We start from the raw sequence: 21,993 nt of genomic DNA on the forward strand, positions 1-21,993 counted from the left end.
TAAGCCTACGCGATGCTGCCAGCGAAATGAGTACCTCGTTTGCAATGGAATTTTATTTGTGGAAATAAAAAAGAACCTTGTGAAGAAACAAACGCTTGAGTGTGAAATTCCGCACGACCGTTTTTTTGTCAATTACCCAGCAATTGAAATCGACGTCTCTATCAGATTCTTCTCAATAAAATGCAACGGCAATTAATTAGTTAAAGCATGCAATAACTGTCACAATTAACTGCTGATTGTCGTCATATATTTATGTTCAAACGATTATGTATAGTGGAAAATGCCTTCTTTAAGCAATTCAATGTTGTTTACATTTAAGACAAGTCATCTAGATACGTGTTAAGCTGACAAAGTTCATGTTGTAATGCTTTTATCTGGTGATACGTTCTAAGAGACGATTAAAGCCAAGCCCTCTAGTCCGGGACCAAGGCCGCCTAGGATCTTGTGTGCAACGATCGGTGCACATTTTCTTGCAATGGCTTCGAGAAAATGGGCAAACTTGACCTGCATTAGGTCGCCATTCAAAGGCCGTCTTGTTGTTACCGTGTTATTTGCAGTTTGTCTACATCAGTCATTTGTGGCGCCACCTGCTAACACTGGATGAACATCTTGTCTGGAATTTCCGGTTGAAGGCAAGTTTCTTCACCCTTTGTAGATATGTAATTTACAGGGGAAACTCGAGAATATCATTATTCTCTACACCTATGTCTACATATCTATTAAATATGTGATACCAACTTCATATTTAAATATCGTTTTATCTGCATTAATCAGAGAAATGTAATATTAATAGAAGTGGCTTTAGGTGTTATATTGTTGTCAAGTGACATTCTGTCCACGGACAGATCTAAATAATTTTAGCATCAGTCGTATTTGATGCTTGATGCTCGACGTATGTATGTCCGATAAAAACCTCTCTGTTTGTTTATATTACTTGCAAGATGGGCAAGCATCGGTAAAATTGCACAATACATTCAAAAACACATAATAAACAACATGGGATACATTTTTATAAGTAAATTGATCCGATTGTATTCCGTGCGATGTAGCGTATTTATAGAGACGTACCGCGTAAAATTGACAACAATTATTTATTCGTAAGGGCCCCTCTATTCTTATTACATCTCTCTGGCATTAATACTTTTAAGGTATCTTAAAACGTTGAATATTGTACATAGATTGAAGTATACTTTCGTTTGAAAAAGAATGATATTATCCGAATTTCATGTTCCTACCCTAACATTGGAATGTTTTATACCTAACTTTAACCACAAGACCGTCAAATTTCATATGTATAGTACATGTGTAAATTCACCAATTGGATTTTAGTGTCTATATATGATATTTTTGTGCTTGTAACGATGATTTATCCACTGTAAATAACTTTTACAATTAAAATGCAACTGCAAATCATGTAAATTATTGACAACGCCAAATCGTTCCCTTATTTTGAAAGGGTTTTAACTGCCCCTGTTATAACTGTTAGTTAGAACCTCTTCAAAGCAAGGTAACGAAATTAAAAATTAGTTATATTAATGAACATCCTAAGATTATTTGTAAAATCGAGATATATGTATGTATGTACATACATATATTATTTTTCTAAGGAAGCCATTCGGTGAAAAATTATGAATTCGAAGATGCCTTGTGTTTTGTTTATTCTATAAAATACCCATATGTTGTTTTGAGACATTTTTGGGTGTAAAAATAAATACAAATATGCACGTATTGTTTGAGGTGTTTTGTAAATATACAAATATAGTATACATACATTGTGAAGCAATTTGAAGGTTCGTTTACAAATAATTGCATTGTTGACAATATAGATAGGGTACATGTTGAGTTTATTTAGTAAATATGCATGTGAGAAAAAAAATATAACAATCCAATGAAATTATGTACTAAAAACAAAATATTATGCTAGTTAATGCTATATATGTATTGTTAACAGTGTGCGCAAATATGTACCGTCAGCGCCGGCTCAAATGTGCAGCAGAGTAGGCACATGCCATAGATAAGGGGCGCTGCGAGGTGCCTCCATTTTCCTATTTTTGATTATTAAATGGAAAAAAAATTGGCTTTATTTGAACTTATGAAAAATTATATATTCAATTCAATTTTGCTACTCGAAGTAGCAATATTGATTGTAAAATATTATAATTTACGAGGAACGCAGGAAGTTGGCCGTCAAATATCAACGACTCACGAATACAACTGGTAAATCAGCAAACTTTTCGTCGGTACAAATGGTAATTTGGAATTGTATTTTATATAAAATACCACTGAAACATATACAGGGATGGATTTGCTTCACGGAATTAAATATCTTAACCAATCATATTCGAAAGAAGAAACGTCACTCTATAAAATTTTTAAAATAAATTAATGTCTTCATTACCGAATTTATTCATAGTTATCCGTATTTTATTTTATTTTATTCATATACCTACATAAAATGTGCCTATTTTGAATAAAAAAATTTAATTTATTTTTCTGTTTTTGTCTTAATATATTTTTCTTCAACGTAAAATTTCAAGAACTTTTATGAAATTTACTGTTTAAAAATTTAAGGGGGGGGGGGGGCACTGAAACGAATCTGCCTAGGGGTGCCATATACCCTTGGGCCGGGCCTGGACACCATATTATCAAATAGTAATTTAATCAGATATATTACATAATCATCAATCCGTACAAGATGTTATCTTTGCAAGGGACAGAAATATAGCACTTTCGACCAAACCATTATATTAAAATTTAAATTGAAGTTTGCTTTTGTTTTCATTTATTTTAACAAATTCGATCGAATAATGGTTTTAACAACGTTGTATTTTAAACCGACAAAGAACAGAGCAATTTTAAGCAATATTTTTGTTGAAAATATTGAATATATTTACGTATTTCTATTCGATACATTATTGTTACAAATTGTTTCAAAATTTCAATTCAGTCAAATGGTTGTGTCACCAACAGCAGATCAATTACTGAGTTCACCAATAAAAAAAAAATAAGAAACTCAACAGTATGTATTTTAGTCTTTGATATATCATATTACTATTGATAAATCGTAAAACATTTGTTTTCATCACATATGTTGAATTTTCAGGTGCAAATTTTCTGGAAGTAAATACACAAATATGTATAATTAGCCGCCCATAGTCTCAACTTTATTTTTTTGGAGGTATTTATATTGTATAATCTCGAAATGGTCTCATATTATTTTTATGAATTACTACGCATTCGAATTTATGTAGAACGTATCAACACATGTAAATTTTCAACATTTATGAACAAAAAAACGGTACGTATGTATTTAAACGGTATATAAACGGTATATAAAAGAATACGATATGATCTTGAATCATCACTAAACAAAGAAATCATAAAAAGCTTCATAGTCATAATGAAAACATTGAATTGTCCTTCATACATTGTATCAATGTTAAAAAATGCATAGTTAAGAAATATTTTCTTGTAACACTTAACTTATAATTGTAATAGTAGTATTTACAATCTTGGATGTAAATTTATGGCAAGCATAATCAAAAATAATAGCAATGCCACTCGTCAACTGTAGCAAAAAAACACTCGTTCAATATTAATAATAACAATTAATAACTTTTTTATTACAATTGATCATGCTATAGACTACAAAATAGAATACACATTTAAACGTCGACACGCTATCATCAACGGCTATTGTTTGAATGATGGATAGTTAGCAAGTACATAAGTGAGTATCGATAATTATGGTTGTAATGATGAAAATTTAAATGCTTAATTACGTTTGAATTATCGGTTCGCAACCCCGTTGCATTGTAATTATGAAAAACTATACGGGCAATTTTAATTACAATTTTCATAAGAAGTATTTGGCTTTTTTTAAATATTAATTATTCGTATGATTATTACCTGTAAACAAACGGTCCGACCTCTTGCAGCTTTGGTTTGTGTCCATTGTCCAAAAACTCTTGGGGATTTGTCACGTTGAATATGTAGACTTTAGTCAATCTGACAACCCCTGGTTTTTGCCAATATTGAAAACTCAACGATCCATTCGTTAATCTTAGATTCTGGAAATATATTTATCAATCAATAAAATATTTTTAAATATAATAAATAGTGTGTTGTATGTACATAAAGATTTACGAATATGTAAAACAAACTTCATTTTACATGCTGTTGGTCAATTGACAAACGCTGACAATGATTGTAAATAATTTCAAACAGTGTGACTGGAGTAGAGGGAATGTCAATGGGTATGTAATTTTCAATACAAGACTTATCGGGTTTTTTTTATGGATTGGAGAGATTTGAGAAGCCATACATTTGGGAAGTCGGAAAATTTTAGTGTCAAATTTAAATGTGATTGGAGACTTGACCTTTGAAAAGATGAAACCATATCAGGAGAATCAAAACCGTAAATTGCCAAAGTTAGATATGAGGAAGATGAATCGCAATGGAGATCATTACCAATATTAGAATTAATTGTGAAAAACCATCAGCAATTTCTTGGTCATTTTTTAAAACCTTGTCATCGATAGATATTATTACAGATTTGAATTTCGTGACATCTTTGATAAGATTCCAGAATTTGTTACGATTCTTAAGAATATTATGTAGAATGTTTACAATAAAAAGCCTTAGTATATGTCGATGCGGTGCAAACGATCGAAAAGCGCCAGACAGACTGAACCACAGATTAACGACACGTGTACCTTATGCGTGCGCACTGCTCGCACTTACACTAAGCGAAATCTACCCGAAGTCCCGACATACCTACCCTGTATACGTTCTGTGCTTCTGATACTTTAGTTCCGAATATTTCCTTATTAAATTATTAAAAACTCGCCAGAAAGATCCAACTCAATTTTAATAATTGCATCTGTGCACATCGAAAGGTTACTCGTCATCTGATGTGCAATTTTTCATTCGTGAAGTCTAGGATTGCGTTTAAAGCAGCCATCCAGTTAATCTGTCTGGCGCTTTTCGATCGTTTGCACCAAAACCCAGTATAATATGTATATATACGTATTTATCGAAATTAGCTTGAAGTAGAACACGCCAATGATTGAAATGGTTTAGTTTATATAAACAGATTATATATGTATGTATGTATGTACATATATGATTATGGATGTTTTTATTTAGTGTGACTTATTGTTTGTGACACGTCCTTAGCGTTCTTTGAATATAATTATACACATAGCCAGTTTGTTTGAATTCATGATGAGGTTATAAAATCAAATAATATAGTTATTAATACACATATGTATGTAGGTGTTTCAGATATAGAACGTATATAATTTTAGGAAAAAAAAATGGTGTCTTCTTGAGAAAAAAAATCATTATAAATGTATGTATGTACATACATACAATGTATGTTACTTGTCATTTGAAGACTTTTTAATATGTTGAAAGATAAATGATTACATTTTTTTTGAGTTTGTTGGAATATATGTAGGTATATGTTTTAATTATTCAAATAAAAAATAAGGCTGCAATTGTTTTGAAAAAAAAAAACCATTCATTTGTTTCTTATTACATTGAACAGACGCCATTTTAGCGAGTGTTAAAAATTACACAACACAATCGTATGAAATAGTGAATTTGAATTTTTATTCCATTGTTTTTTTTTTTAAATCAAAAACTTCGTAATACAATGATCAAACTAAGTATTTTTTGATGATATATATATGATCAAGAGCGTGTTAAGAATGAATTGACCGCCTTAGGATTTTATAATTGCTCTTAATATGTATATTATACGACTGTAAAATTGACAATTAACATACCTTAAATATAATAAAATCGACCCAAGGTACTGAGCTTAGTATTATTCCTAGGGCTAGTGTGAATACTCCGAACATGATCACATAGAGTCTCCCTGTGAATAAAAAAACAAATACATTAATATTATACTACACGTACATAAACGTCAACATTGTACTAGGTGGTGTATCGTAATAGTAAATTCGATAAGATCTTTCATTACGCGATGATCGCACATCGTATAATAATTATCTAGATTTCGAGTCGAAGTCACGGTCGTTTTGCGCACCCTTGACATGAAAGTGCGTCGTAAAAAAGAAGCACACGTTTATAAAATGCCGTGGTGAATTTTCGACCTTTAAATTATGCAAAATGCATTCTCAGCAGACGAAACAATTAGTGATGCTCTCCTAGGTTAGAAATTGTGCGCACGTATTGTTCGAGTTTCGCGACATTTTACATACAAATATGCGAATTAACATACATTTTCTTCGAATGTTTACTTTAAAATCGAGGAAAATGTAACGAGTAATTAATACCTTCTCGTATTTAATTAGCGTTTCGTTGATTTTTTTTTCACCTTTTGCGACTTTGGGCTAAAGCTTGACCTGGAAATTTCGTTAATATGAAACTTGTGAATATGTGAAAATGTTTTTTTTTTGTTTAAGTTAATTCCTAGATCATTACTCGATATTTTTTATGCAAAAATGCACATTTGAACTGAAACACTATTGCGGTGGCGTGTGTTATCTTTTAAAGTTTCTAATTCAATGTCGGTGCTATTTCAAAATTAATTCTTGACCTTATAACTTGAATTTCTATTGAACGATGATGCTTAGTAATCTTTTTTTAACTCGGGGACGCCAATTAATGGCGTGTCGTTGAAAATGTTTTGTCTCGTCTAAGATGTTTGATGCGACCGTGAAAAATGACGAAGTAATATATAGCTAATATAGTTTTGCAGTTTGACATATGTATGTATGTATATTATATAATTTGTGACAAACCATGCGGCACTTTACGGGGAAAAATGACGTCATTAAAAAACATACCGTGTACAATAAGCTTACGGTTACGAAGCCAATTGTATGCCGACGACGACTTCTTCGAAAATTAATTAAGATCGCAAACTTGCGAGAAACTGCCACAGTTTGTTTTCAACATTGTTGCTTGCTTGAGAATGTTTACATTGAGTTGATTTTCTACTAAGTATTTCTTAGTATTTTTTTTTGTATGAATTTTACTACAACGTCTGTAATATGTTTTGGGAAGTTATAAGTCTTGAATGCTTAAGTAAATATTTTACACATCAATATTGTATATATATATACATACATATAAATGTCTAAAATATGTACATAAAATATATAACATATGTATATTTTTTTTTTGTTCGGAAAATCATCCATAGATGTCACTGTTATTTGTGCGTTATAAAATATTGTGGATGAAAATGTAAGAAAAAAAAATGTAAACAATTCTGTGTTACGCAAAAACAACAACAGTGACCTTAAAAAATGCCTGATGGTCTGTAACGAATTATAGGGAATTATATTTTTATACGCTTTGTGATTTTCGTTCGATTTTACATAGAATAGAAAAAAATCCTTCTAAATTATTAATTAATTTTAAAATCGTGTTTTTTTGCATTTATTATGTGGTAATATTGCATTTGAATTTTTTGATGTAATAATAATTAAAGATTGATTAAACGTGCTGTTTTTATAAATGTAATTTATTATCGTATTATGCATTTTAATACCTTGAATTAGTTATTGAATATTTTTGTATTTTTGTTTTTCGTAGGAAACGTTCTTTTTTACGCTGCATATTTTTTATGTTATTAATTTTTCACGGATGCAAATTTTCCTCATTTCTGTCAAAATAGTGTGCCATGGTGCAATGTTAGTATGTATGTATGTAAATTGTAAATATAATGGGCTTTAAATGCATAATGCATCAAATTCGATGGAATTTGACATTATTAAAAATAGGGAAATATCTCACATTATTCTTTAAATCTAAACACATTATTCATTAAAATAATCAAACGGTATACAAATGTTAATTTAAAACGAAACAGAATTAATCGTACCAGTTATTATGTATGTTCAGATTTAGTACATCTAATATATAATTTCGAAAGAGACTTTGTATATATGCATATATGTAACATTGGTTGGTTGGTTGGAAATAACACATTCGATTTTTTTTTTTTGATTCATAGGCGCCGATTCGATTTTTTTTTCGATTCAAAGGATTCGAAGTCCCCGGGGGCGAAGGCGTCATCGCTTTGGGGGCGAAGGCGCTGTCGGATTCTGGTATACATATAATTTCTAAAGATACTTAGTATATATGTTTGTTTGTTCATGACGATCAATTTAATAAAAAAAACAAATGAATATTCAAATAAATTTATATAAAATAAAACTATTCAAATAAATTTAATAAAATGTTTACTATTAGATTATTCATGTTTAAGCGGGTTATATTACAAATATCGAGCCGGGTAAAATCACTAGTAATAAACAATATGATAATTATTATCATTTTACAATTTCAATATCAAACCAATTTACGTTTTAATACTTATCGAGTCTTGTTTTCTTCAAAATGATTGTGATAATTTTGCATTTATGAATTCTGAACGATTGATTATTTAATATTTTGAATTAATCGATGCAAACGTATTAAAATTACATATTTTATAAATGTCGCAATTAAGGCATAATACTTTTTTCGTGAATAATAATATCATAATTTTTTTTGAACAGTGTTACATTCAGTTCCGCAGTAATGACGATTATTTTATCTGAATATTAGAAGTATTATGAAATATATGTATTTTTACATTGACAGTTGCTTCCCAAATAATGTGCATACTGTACTAGACGTGCAAAAAATCGATCGTCGTCGGATGATGAGTGTTATTCATTTATTGTAAACCAAACTGGGCATAGTTAACGGCGATTGATTGCTGTAATTCTTGTAGCGTTTGTGCGTTTGCGGTATTTGAAACTATGTTTGTACGTTGTATGTTTGTATGTATGTAAACCAACCTTGAGCCACTTCGATGTTTGTATGTACATCCTCCGAGCGCAATATTTCGCGCAACCTTATTGCTAATTTCATTAATTATAAATATAAATTTGATTTTACCATTTTTTTATACATTATGGAATTCATTTTAATTAAGATTACATATGTTTTTGGTGGCACTTTGCATAAACTTGATCGATCGTCAACGCCGTTTGTATTATCTTGGTATGTTATATCTATTCATAGTAATTGGCTTTCAACGATCATGATATGAGCTTTTCCCGTGATTGTTTTTTTTGTTCCTGCATCTGTGAACGAGGCAAGGTTGTATTTTTGACATGTGGTGTTAAATATTTTCATTTTTTTAATCTCTCGTTCTGATTATTTGTGTGTCGAACTAAATATGATAAGTCTATTAATCATATTGCATTTGTCTATTTTCCGGCTTTTAAAAGTAAGTCAAGTTTACATTATTGACAATTTTGAGATTAAGATCATGTTGATGTATATTTATGCTTACGAGCTATATATTTTTTAAAGTCAGTAAATAAAACAAATGTTAAATTTAAAATTGAGCGAGTTATTTTTTGTCGTACAAATTTATTATGTGCAATTTTTTAAATATAATAATAACGAATATAAAAATTCAAAAAATGAACCCCGTATAAAAATGTAAAAAAAGTAATATAATTTTATAATTAAAAATTTTGTTTTCCATGTAGCTTTCAATATTTTTTCGAAACTTTGCAATAAAAATATCGTAAACATTTACAATATAACTTTGCGTATTTATAAGCACAATTTTCATGAAACTACGATGTTGACCTCTAAAGTACATCATATGTAGATATTTAAATAAAATAATTTGTCAATAAAAATGTTTCGTAAAAAGCATTTTCTGTCAAAATCGACCTTCTGGATACAAAGCGATCGAAAGTTTTGTCCATCGAAAGAATTTGAAAAAGTATGCATTGTAAACATTTTTTCTATATATTATATGTACGTTTGTATGTATATATAATAGTTATACATATATTTGAGTAACCATTTAACTCGTTCAATTTAACAAAATTGATACCTAAGTAAAACGAGGGTCGACTCAACAATAAATACAAACAAAATTGAGGTATTGTTCATGTGTGTAATAAAATTGTGTAACGCTCAAATTACTCTACTTGTTTTTTTTTTTTTTTTTATCAAAGTTGGCCAATCCAAACGTAATTTATACGAGCAATTTGCTATCACATCGTCGTAGTGTGTAGTTAAAAAAAATTGACTTTGAACACGTAAGCGAACGACTTTAAATAATAAAAATTCGTAGTTCGTCCTATTTTATAACTTTCGTAATGATTTTGCTTGACGGTCAATTTTTTTCTAATATTCATGATCTGATACAAAAATTACGCTCGCTATGTAACAAGTTAGAGTTTTTGCTTGATTTAAACTTATCTAATTTGCGTGAATCGATAACTATCACATCGGAAGCTGTGTAAGTACGTCGAGCTTATGTTTGACCTATTCTTTTTTCAAATTGTAAATTAAACAGAACTGAGAAAAATCAAAAATATTATGACACGGTGACGCAAGATTTTCGCGTGACTAAAGGTTTATTCATAAAAATCAATTTCACTATGAAATAAGTCAAGTTAGAAAACTGTAAATCATTTACACTGTCTGTTATAATTTTGAATATGTGTAGGTTTCGTTCTTGCTCGTTCATCGATGTCACTATGTTACATCGATTTTTCCATTTGTGTTTCCATGCCAACAAATATGTCCTAGTAAATTTACACGTACGACTATTATTTTTTAAATTTATTGAATTAAAAAAATAGAACGATTTGCAAATATTGAATTCAATTTAAAAATAATAACACCGTATGTATGTATGTAGATTCGCTTTAAGTGTATTGTACAAAGGTGTTGTAATACCGGGCGTTTATGACCGTGATACTTGAAATGGTATCGTTTGCATACATCTACACAAAATGAATAATAATGCCAATTAAATGAAATGCACGTAGACTCGAAATGTACATATTTTGACAGCCGCAAAATCGCGTCAATGCTGTTTGGATAGGTTGATGGCGCGGTATCGGTCTAGTGAAAATATATATTCATAGTTTGTCTATCCCGTTCCGGAAAAAAATGATGAAGCTTTTGCATTGATTTGTTATAATATTGTTAACCGTCGATGTAAATTAGTCATTACATACGGTCATTTACGACCCACGCTTCGTCAAAGTATGCCACTGTTATTATGTTGCACATTTGAGCCGATTTTAGCATATGTCAATCGGTGGTCAATTTATATGGATATATTATACTATAAAACATAATTATTTCCTACATATATACATATGTACATATTCATATAGTGATTTATAAATAATCTGTAAAGGATCACTTTTTTGTAGATCATAAAGATTTATGTAGCATATTTGTGTTGTTTTATTTTACGGATATTTGTATTCGGATATTCAACTTTGAAGGTTCACTGACATCTTTTATTTATTTTCTTCTTTGCGTGTATTATTCCCAGATTGTTTTTGCTGACTTCGAACTTTATATTACAAAATTTGCAATAACTCTTGAAACTTATTGCATCAAAAAATAAAAAGGGAAACCACGGTCATCTTACCGAACAAATGCCTAGGAAGCGGTTTATCTTTAGTGTCAAGATTGCCATTTTTTATATACGTGTATTAATTTTATTTGAAAATACAATATGTGAAAATCACATTAAATAATTAGAGAACTTACCGTGGTTGATCTTTCCCTGCTCTGATATGAGCATGCTTATTGGTTTAGTCCCTATTCGTTGACCAAGGTCCTGACCGGGACTGATGCCGAACAGCTTGTTTTTGGCACTCTGGCCCACTTTTAAATATTGTTTATGTAGCCCCATTGTCATTTTTGAACTTTAACACTATTCAATATATCACAGAAATAAAATATAGAAAAAAATATCAATTCACATCCACATGTTGGTTGTCACTCTGTAAAAAAAAATTATATTTAATCAATGGATAAAGAACGCCCCATGCATATACGTTGCATGGCGAATTCAATCATCAGAATAGTATCATCTTATTATTATATTCGCGAGCGTGTCTATGTTTTATTGCTGGCTGAATTTCTTCACTCCTCTTCTGATCTTCTGAAAGTAAAAAAAAGGTTTATATTACTCATCGTTTTCAATTGTTATGTATGCCGATGTGTGTACATACATACATATATACACATGAATATATAACGTTTCCTACTCGCAGATATGTGTCAAGTTATGCAATTAAGAAAGATATTACTTCTTGTCTGCGCATGAACCTACAGATTCACTTTCACAGCGTTAAGAAATTCGCGGACAAAACAATTTTGTAATATATAAAATGAAAAATAATAATAAGAATATAAGCGAGAACGTTTCACATTTGAGACATCTAAAACGTATCAATAGAACCGTTTTCCCTTTTGTGTTTTCATCTCGACGCACGCACATTTTCGTTAATTGGCTTGGCGAGAAGGTTTTCCGCGTGGAAAATTTCTTTGAACAGGCATATTTCGCGACGACCTTGCGCACACTACTACATACATATGTACTCGGGCATGAAATTTAAAAATAAATAGTGTGTTTTAAACAAATATTTTACTTTTAATTTACATGCACACTTTGTAATAGCTCAATATAAAATAATAGCTCATATTCGCACGTATTAAAGCGCTCTCGAGACTTGTTAATGAAGCTTCACAATACACCTGTGAATAAATATTTAACTGTTTTATTATTAATTAACGTTCGAATGAATTAAAAGCGGTTGTAAAATCGGTACGGGAAATGGTTGATATTGCGTGTTGTACGATAAAAAATATGACTGGTTGATTTTTCATTCAAATAGAAATGGAAAAAATAAAATTCTAGTCTTATTTATCACTTAAATATCATCAAAATTCCTATCTGTATTGATCATGCTTTTAAGTTCATTTTCGGTTACGCTTGCCACTTTTCTCGCTTAGTTAGTTCTGTCAATGAATTTTACATCGCATACTATACATGACGATAGTAATTAGCTATGCAGATACAGAAAAAAATGCATAAACAGTGCATTTTTTATGTTTGGAATTGAAATAAATTAGCGTACGCTTTGCAATGTTAGAATTGTGATGAAATTAAAAGCAAAAAATAAAGCAAACCGGCTACTTCAAATTTTACGAGGACGTACTCTTGTACTGTTACAGTGCAGTGATGGAGAAAAAAAACATACACATGAGGTTAGATTTCTTATCTAACTATGAGAAATTGAAGGTTAATGAAAACAGTTTCCATTTGTTTTAAATGTAGGTGTGTATGTAATTTTTTAAGAACATTTCTGAATCGTTTTTGCAAAGTTGCTCAATATCTCTTTTGTAAGCTGTTATTTTTCATACTCAATACTCTTCAGTTGTATGTATAATATATTTGGAATTTTCTTAGAAAAATTAACAAAGCCATTCATATACATATATATATATATATATATATATATATATATATATATATACATATACATATATATATACATATACATATATATATATATATATATATATATATATATATATATATATATATATATATACATATATATATATACACATATATATATATATATATATATATATATATATATATATATATATATATATATATATATATATATATATATATATATACACATATACACATGCATATGTAGTTAGGTTCAATAGCATGTCTAGAAACTGCAACCTGAGCTATGGCGAACATTTACAGTTGGTTATTTTTGTAATGTTTTTGTTTCAGTAAATAACGGATCGGAAGCGATGTTTCAACTAATACAAAAGAAGAAGCAGACAAACAAAACCATTAAAAAACAGTGAGTTGAATCGTTACGTTGCTTTTATTTCAGCGAATTTATTTCAAAAGAATTAGAACAAGCCTTCGATACGTACAAATAATGTAAGGAAACCTATAGAAAGAAAAATAACAAAAATGACCTCAATCGCACTATTGTCATCTTCGTTGCAAGAAGTGAAATTTACGTTTCATTTTGGATCTTCTCGCCAAAAAAAATGAATTGATTTGGGACGGTGGTGTCGAAATTCATGTGGCCAGTGCCACAACCGTGAGCAATGTCGGTTCTCGTGCTAGTTGTATTTATAATATTTTTTATTTGAATTTTTTTTAAGATATGACAATTTACAAACTCACAAGAAAATAAGGCTATACGAGTACACACACCTTTGTGCCGAAACGAACTCATCGGTCGAGATTTTATTACATTATTCGCCGTCGTCGAGAATCATTCTTCCGCGTGACATTAAACCTTTAAGAGACGAGACTCATACCGCTCATTATTATTATTATACATACATATACATACATACTAGCAGCATCATCAGAAGAAATGCAACTTTTACGTAACGTGTTGGTTCGTACGATTTCGAGTGTGTTAACCTGTTGGCGATCGGACGCTAACCTTAACACGGATATGCTTCTTATGTAATTTTAAAAGTTTAATTTGGGTCATCGCATCTTTTTTTTCATATTATTTTATACACACGCACAATGCTCTCGGTTGGGTACTTGCGATATGACACTGATGTACCTCGTTAGCTGCGAAAATGATCGTGTTAAAACATTGTTATTATTATCGCGATAATTTTATTCGTTTATGGAAGCGAATAAAATTATCCAGTTTATTAAAATTATCCAAAATTATCCAATTATACACAGTTTGTATCGAGACACGGTCGATGCAAACTGCGTACTATGAATTGTGGTCTTATTTTTTATTTGATTAGTTATTGCTATTTGATTCTTATCTATTCGCAATTCATATTTGCACTACAAAAATAAATCGATTGACCTCTGTGTATTTTTTCGATGAACATTCCTAATTCAACCCTCAAACGTCGGAAATCATCATTTGTAACAAGAACTTCCTCACCTACGGAACATCTTTTTTTTGGGTTTCAATGTTTAAAATTGTATTTTAGTTTTTATGAGTAAAATATGTTAATATATATTTTTTGATCAATGCTCGATTTAAATTTAAGTAAATTGAAATTCATTACTGAAAATTTACATATTTTCATAATTGCTGGCTAAATTTTAATAATAATAAATTCAGTCCATTTATTCATTTTTTTTACTTAATCTGCCTTTATTTTCAAGATAATGGGTTGATAAGAAATCCTTGGAATTAATTTTATATTTGTAAACTATTTATCAAAATTCATAAATTTAAAGCACACACAAATACGTAAATATGTACATATTTAATAAAACTAAGAAATATTTTCGAATCAATAGAGTATTAATATATATAATTACATATGTGTGTGCATGTTTCCATTATATTCACATATGTGCATAAATATTTGACTCAAAACTTAAGGTTGCCAATATTTTAATATACGTATGTTTTCAAGCAGGAATTCCTTATAAATTCATTCCTTAGTAGTCTTAAATGAAATATTTTGTATAATTTTTGAGTCTTTTGCGAAAGTACAACGCTGAGAATTTGGCGAGCTTTTGAAAAGGCGTTATCGTAAATTTGCAAAGGTCATCTTTGAAATAATTTTAGGCCGTTGCATTATATTTATTATACATAAATACATACGTAACGCAATAATGCAATGAAAAGCCTTGATCGTATCGCGTGTTAGATAAAATAAAGCGTGTGCGCCGTTAGTGTAACTTCCCGAATCGTATTTTAGCTCTAATTGTCAGACGAAAAAATATATGTATGTATATATTCGTTCGTAATATGATACTATGAAGTTGGATTTGTAGTATTTCGACACGTGCCGAATGCAACGATGGAAATGCAAATGCGAGGAGTTGAGAATATTTTTTTGGATGCTGTTGGTTGGTTGGTTGGTTGCATCGTTGTTCGTTACGTACAAATATATAATACAAATGTGTTGCACCGACTCTGAATGACCGTCTGTCTGGTTTAGGCTCAATGAGTGGTTATTTCACCGGCATATCTTACCTATGTGTGTATGTGTATGTTAAAAGTGTCAATAACTCTTATGTAACGATGTGTAATGATACAAGTTGGAGCGGTAGTGTTGAACCTTTTTTGAATTAGTGACTGATCATCGAATATTTCCAAATTAATTTTCTTTTTTGAATTTCTACATTTGAAGAATCAAAATTGTCAAAAAATGCTCTCATCAGAAATTTTATTTTACAACACATATTAGCGTGGTGGGAATTTTTTAGAATTTTAGATTAGATTCAGTATGTTCTTTTGAAATTTATTTTAGTTTACTTCTTTCATTCAATTTCTTTTAAGATTATTTTGTTCTTCATAGAATCAACTCCATATCATCATCATTTACAGCCTTTCACGATCCAATGCTGGATGTAAGCCTCTCCAACACGCTTCCATTCGTCTCGCTTGCACAATTCTCATCCATCTCCCGCCACACATTTTTCTAATTTAGTCTACCCGTTTTCCATGTGGCCTTCTTATCACCCTTTTAAATTATCTTGGTTACCATTTAAGCACTTATTTTGTCCATTCTTCTAGCTACGCGATCCACCTATTGCCATTTTAATCTCTTTATTCTCTCCTCTATATCCACAACCCTTATTATATGTGCTTCTACCTACGCATTGCGTTTCTTATCTCTTCTCGTTATGCCGAGCATACTACATACATATGAATGTAGTTCCGTAATCGAGAGACGTTACTAAATCGCTTTGTTGTCTCCGGAAAGGATAATTTCATTTATTATGATTTTTAGTCAAGATAAAATTGGCAAAAACACTAGCATATGTACAAGAAAACATCGATTACGATAGTATGGTATGTATGTATTTATGCTTAAAGCACCTATCGTCGGTACACTGGCAGAAAACATTAAGTTAAAAATTGTATGTTTTGAATTAATTGAATAATGATTTAGGTCACATAATAGAGAGCTTCAAACTTCTTGATTTTTGAAAAAATCGATTTTCTCAAAACAAGGATTTTTGATTTAAAGCTTTCTGCCAGTAGGTATTCCAACAATGCGTTTTTCAATATTATTGCCTTAACTTTTTCAGTATGTAATGTATTTTCAGTAGTTCAATTTGTTCAGTAGTTAGCAAACTTCACACCTCTGTAATTACTCATCAAATGTTTAATACGAGAAAATTTTACCTTGACATGACGCACCAAACATTCTGCACTTGGTTTGAACCGGTAGAACAAATGGACAAAGTTTCACACGTCGCCGTGTCGAGTAATAAATGTTGTACCTATTGATTATCTCAAATTGACTATTGAGTAGATATAGGAAATACGAAAGCGACGCGTTGCAATTAAAATGGTGTCACTAAAACATTGTACGATTCGAGAGTTTAAATTGACGCAATATGTATGTGTGTATTATATGTACTTTCGACACGACTTCAATGAATCATTGCACGTGTTTATGCAGGAAGAAGATAAAGAAGACGCTTTCGTATGGATTTTTTGTCCATTCATTCTTTAGATTGGGTTTTATATAGTACATATGTATGTACTATGAATGAAGAAGTGGAAAAAATTGACCTTCCCGAAATAAAATAGATGGTTACTTGCGATTAGGCAATGCAATACGAAATGGTCACGACGATATTCGACCGTGTAAATAGATGTGAAATGTGTGCAATTACGTGCGACGCATCTCTCGGTAGCGTCCAGCTTTAACGATTATTGCTTATAATAATAATCATTGTGAAATTGTGGGCAGAGATTTTAAGACTTGTGGTCTCGTTGAAAGAAGGTCGAACGAGATAGTATGCTAACCGTTGTTCAATGATGTTTTGTTTCACCTGTGGTTTAGTTCTACCGTGTAAAAGGGCTAATGAACCCATTTCGGGAAATGACTTTCATCGATCTGATGGGCGAAACCGTAGAAAATAGATATAGTTTGAACTTAACCTAAATTGGTTTTCCGTTTTACTGTTGCAATGCTATTATGATGATGATGATGGATACGCATTTTAACTTTTCAATACTGTATTACATATCTGTGCTCTCTATTGAGACGCAGACACGCAGATTGGTGCGCGGCACGTGTTTATTTTAGATTAAAACGCTAGCACGTCTGATCTATGTCAGGCCAAAACTCACAACCCGTTTGCTGTGTTTTTGCGGATATTTTATCCTTGCATTGTCATGGGTTTGACAGTGATTCCCATATTTTAACAAATTTAAGGAATACTTGTCAAAATTGTAAGATCGTACGAATTAACAATGACATATGTAAGTCACGCCCATTCACAGCTGGATTCTACCGTGCCCTGCCGTACCATTATGTGTGTCTGCGCTTGAAATGCCAATGTATCAAGTGTTTATACATGTAATATTATTCCAATGGTCAATGTTAACACGTGTTTTCACAATACATACGTGTCAATCGACGTACACACATACAGCAAAAATTTGCAAAAGGCCGATTCGCATTTGAGTCGTCCTCGAACTCTGAAGGCTACAATATCGTAATCATATTGGTGTGTATATAATGTACATATATCAAAATTAAACATTATATCAGATACAAAATATTTGCCGAAAATTTGGTAAAAGTGATTTGTGAAAACTAAGTAATATCCATTTTTTCAATGACTTATTTTATGTAACTTAAATTTAATTGATTTGATTTTTATTTTATAACGAAATGGTGTTAAAAATATTAGATCAAGTCAGTCGTTAATTTAAACAATTTTCAAATGAGTCATATCGGGTTTCTGATGACCCACCCGTTGAAATCTCCTAGTGCGTTAAATTTCCCACAGAATTTTCATGCGGTTACTAATTTATTGACTCGATTAGTTTAACGATGCGATGTGCTTTTATGAGCTTTTTCCCAGTTTTTAACGGGTTTTAATTGTCCATTTCTCTCGCCGCGTCGTTTATACCTGACCCAAAACGGCAAAGAGAAACGTCTCTAATCCGCGTCTCAGAATCAATAGTTCGTTTTGTTTCTGCACTTGGCCTATATAGACAAAGAAGTGCTTCTAGTAGTAAATAAAAAGCATCGTTTAGTTGGAACATTTGCCTTTTACTAGTCGTGTGTATGCCTTAAGCTTCAAAGCGATTGTACGAACGGAGACACGACCGTTTAAATGAGGCACTTATTATTATTGACGATCTTCACTTTCACACGTGGATATTTTCTAGCGGATGTATCTTTGACTGTGTCACAGATACATACGTACGCAGTTTCGCTAATTGCATGCCATTATGTATAGCGTAAAGTGACATTAGAGCTTCGAAAGTTGGGCACTTGTCAATCCGTTAGAGGAAGTCCTGATGTGACCGGACGCCGTGTGTATCTATTTAAATTTCGTTCATTGTGTAATTATAAATTTTATGTTGTGCAATTTTATTTTATCAAGTATTGGCGTGACGTAATGAAAAAAAATGCGCTCGTAATATAATATGTTCGCCTATGTGTTATTGGCACTTAAGCTTTTTATGCTCGTTTTGTTTATGTACATACATAGGCTGAAACGCATGACAGTCTTAAAATAATCGTGCATTTTTAATCACGTGTATTATTCGTAATATATTTTTTCCATCGCTCATTTACGCAATCGCGAAAAGGAGATCAGACCGGAAAACGTTGATGAAATGGAATTTTTTTTTGTATTCGCTCGATTCACAAATAACCAGTTTTAAGTAATAATTCAAATATTATTTAATATTGTGGAAGATTCGAGTATTGACACACATATACGCGCATGAATTATGTAGTAAAAGTGTATGCGAAGTCGAGGTAGAAAGCAAAAGCATCAAAAACCATCGTCAAACAGACAAAATGAGTGTTTGCGAACGATTGTCGTAGTTGGTACAGCTGGCCACTCGTTACCATTATTACCACATAATGTTTAAAAAATATTTAGATTACATTAAAAATTTCCGTACCTACTTAGCTCGTAAATTTTTGCTCGGAGCATTTGTATCGTATTATGTTCGTGTTTATAACGTTTAATTTTACAGTGAAAGCTTCAGAGTTTCGCAAGTGGGTCACGCCGACAATAGTCTTTCTCTGGCAAAAGGATAATAAAACCAAGATCAAAGTTCCTAACGTAAATGCAAAGTGTGATGTGCCAATTGGTGCAAAGATTCGATATTGTATCGCATTTAAATTCCATACATAAAGTCTTTTACGTCACAAAGTTTCGTTATTTGAAAGCTTTTTTCGGAGTAGAATTATTTAAATTGAAATAAAATGTTCATTCGTTGAGTAATTATTTGAATTCTTATTTGATTTAAGACATCATAGTATTCAATAACAAAGAAATTGATCGTATAACTAATACAGATCGTTAAGTCCAATTATTCATTCAAATTCATACTTTCTTACATACTGTAATTCTGTACCTCGTATTTGTAAACAAATTCGAATGATTTATTTATTTAGATTGGTTTATATTACAGTTTTCATATTAATTATAGACCTACATATACAATGATCTCTTTTAGATCATTGTTATATGCATTTGAATGAAAGATTCAATTTAAGAATTATGAGATTTTGAGAATAATGATTTACGATATTTGAGTATTTGAAATATTTTCTGAATTTTGTATTATCGACAAATTCGAAAAAAAAGTCATGCTTTAAACCATAAAAATATATATACATATATGCATATTTTAAAATTTATTTGTCGATACATATATCCTGGTATAATATTTATGATTGCTAGTTTGAAACTAAATCTTTTAAAGAATCCTTTTTTCGTATGAAGTTTGTTGGGGGATTTAAAAACATATGTTTACAGCCCTTAGTGAGTTAAGGTTAATAAAATTCTCTTCGTTTCAAATTTTATGTTGCCGATACAAATAAAAGCTCTTCTTATACATTTGTATGTATGATAAATGTCGTTTTATATTGCCTTCAAAGCACAATCACAAAGAGGCGGAATAGCTTAATAAAATTTGCATTTTTTCTACCAAAAAACCTTTCAAGCACGACACGCAATTTAATATTGACAATTCGCTCGATTTTGAAACCGATCACAAATATTTTTTTATACGAATAGTGACAATCGAACGCCCGCGAAGTGTGACACTTTGCACGGGCAATTAACCTTGGTCGCACTTGCGACAAAAATTTGATCTAAATATTCCTTAGATTTTTTTTGAAAGTCGTTAAAACAAATAGAAGTCATCTTTACGGTTGAGAGACTAATTTTTTTGTCCACCCGAGTTTTGCTCTGCTGAAAGTGTGCCGATCTGTCCGTAGCCGTCGGCGGAAAAACCTACGTCGTTTTTCCAAAGTCCCGTTTGTATTATAGTATGTTCATGAAATTGAATTTATTCTTCGTTTAATTTGTGTGCAAATTTGCCGCATACCAATTTCACCTTTCTCGCGCAGGTGGGCGTTATTGGCACGTCGGATATTCTGATGTAGTCGTTACATAACGCATCTAAGCTGGTGATCCTTTTGAAACGCATTCCTAAACGACGAACGATGAATCTCAATCTGTGAGGTGGATTTTATCTCGTCATTTGTCTATACAAATTGGAACATTAGTGAAAGATGGCCCGCGATTTGTTCATACATACATATGTATGTAGAGTGTGCGTATTTTTGTAGCTGCAATAAAATAATTATAGTGTAAAAGTTGATCCATATCGAATGTTCTACAAAAATTTAAATTGCAAATTTATAAAAGTTGTTCACATTGTCGAAATACTAATTATGTAGATGCGCTTCGCGAAAGTGTTCAGTAAAAGAATCAACGTTGAAATTATCAGCGCGAATCAATTAATTCCGTATTTTTTCCACTATTCGGTTGTTTGAAGTTGTAAATTGCTGGTTTATATTAATTTATGGTGCAAATTAACTTATGTATGTATGTACGCATCCACCTGCGTTGATGCGTTGATACTAAAGCACCGAGAGGTCACCAGGTTTGATCCTGTGAGCTGACCGCGATTGAAAAGAATTTATTCCAAGTATAATATTCAATTATTGATTAAATTATAATATTCAATTGGTCAGATGGATATTTGTGACTCCAAGTCGGTCGTTTCCTATCATAGTTTGCCAATTTATCTGATTTCATTGTTGAACCGGTTTCTCCATCTAATTGGCAAAAACCATCCTACCCTCTATGTCACCACTGTTTGTATTTGATTTCAAAAATTTATTATCTATAACATAGTATAT

The 21,993-nt window shown here is 31.1% G+C and overlaps 1 protein-coding gene across 2 annotated transcripts in view; it reads right to left on the reverse strand.

Annotated features, from left to right (window-relative positions):
* The window catches only part of dsb (scavenger receptor class B member debris buster), a 66,771-nt gene that overhangs the window by 4,388 nt on the left and 40,390 nt on the right, over positions 1-21,993 (reverse strand). The window contains exons 2-4 of one of the 2 annotated variants that reach the window (XM_077443848.1): positions 11,572-11,807; positions 5,793-5,884; positions 3,910-4,070 (exon numbers count right to left, since the gene is read on the reverse strand). In XM_077443848.1, the coding sequence (XP_077299974.1) occupies positions 3,910-4,070; positions 5,793-5,884; positions 11,572-11,722 (404 nt within the window). In that variant the 5' untranslated portion in view covers positions 11,723-11,807. Of the gene's footprint in view, positions 1-3,909; positions 4,071-5,792; positions 5,885-11,571; positions 11,969-21,993 lie in introns of both variants that reach the window. The other variant, XM_077443847.1, reaches the window with a different exon arrangement.

The sequence above is a fragment of the Arctopsyche grandis genome, chromosome 13 (genome assembly GCF_051622035.1).
Source record: "Arctopsyche grandis isolate Sample6627 chromosome 13, ASM5162203v2, whole genome shotgun sequence".
Lineage (NCBI taxonomy): Eukaryota > Metazoa > Arthropoda > Insecta > Trichoptera > Hydropsychidae > Arctopsyche > Arctopsyche grandis.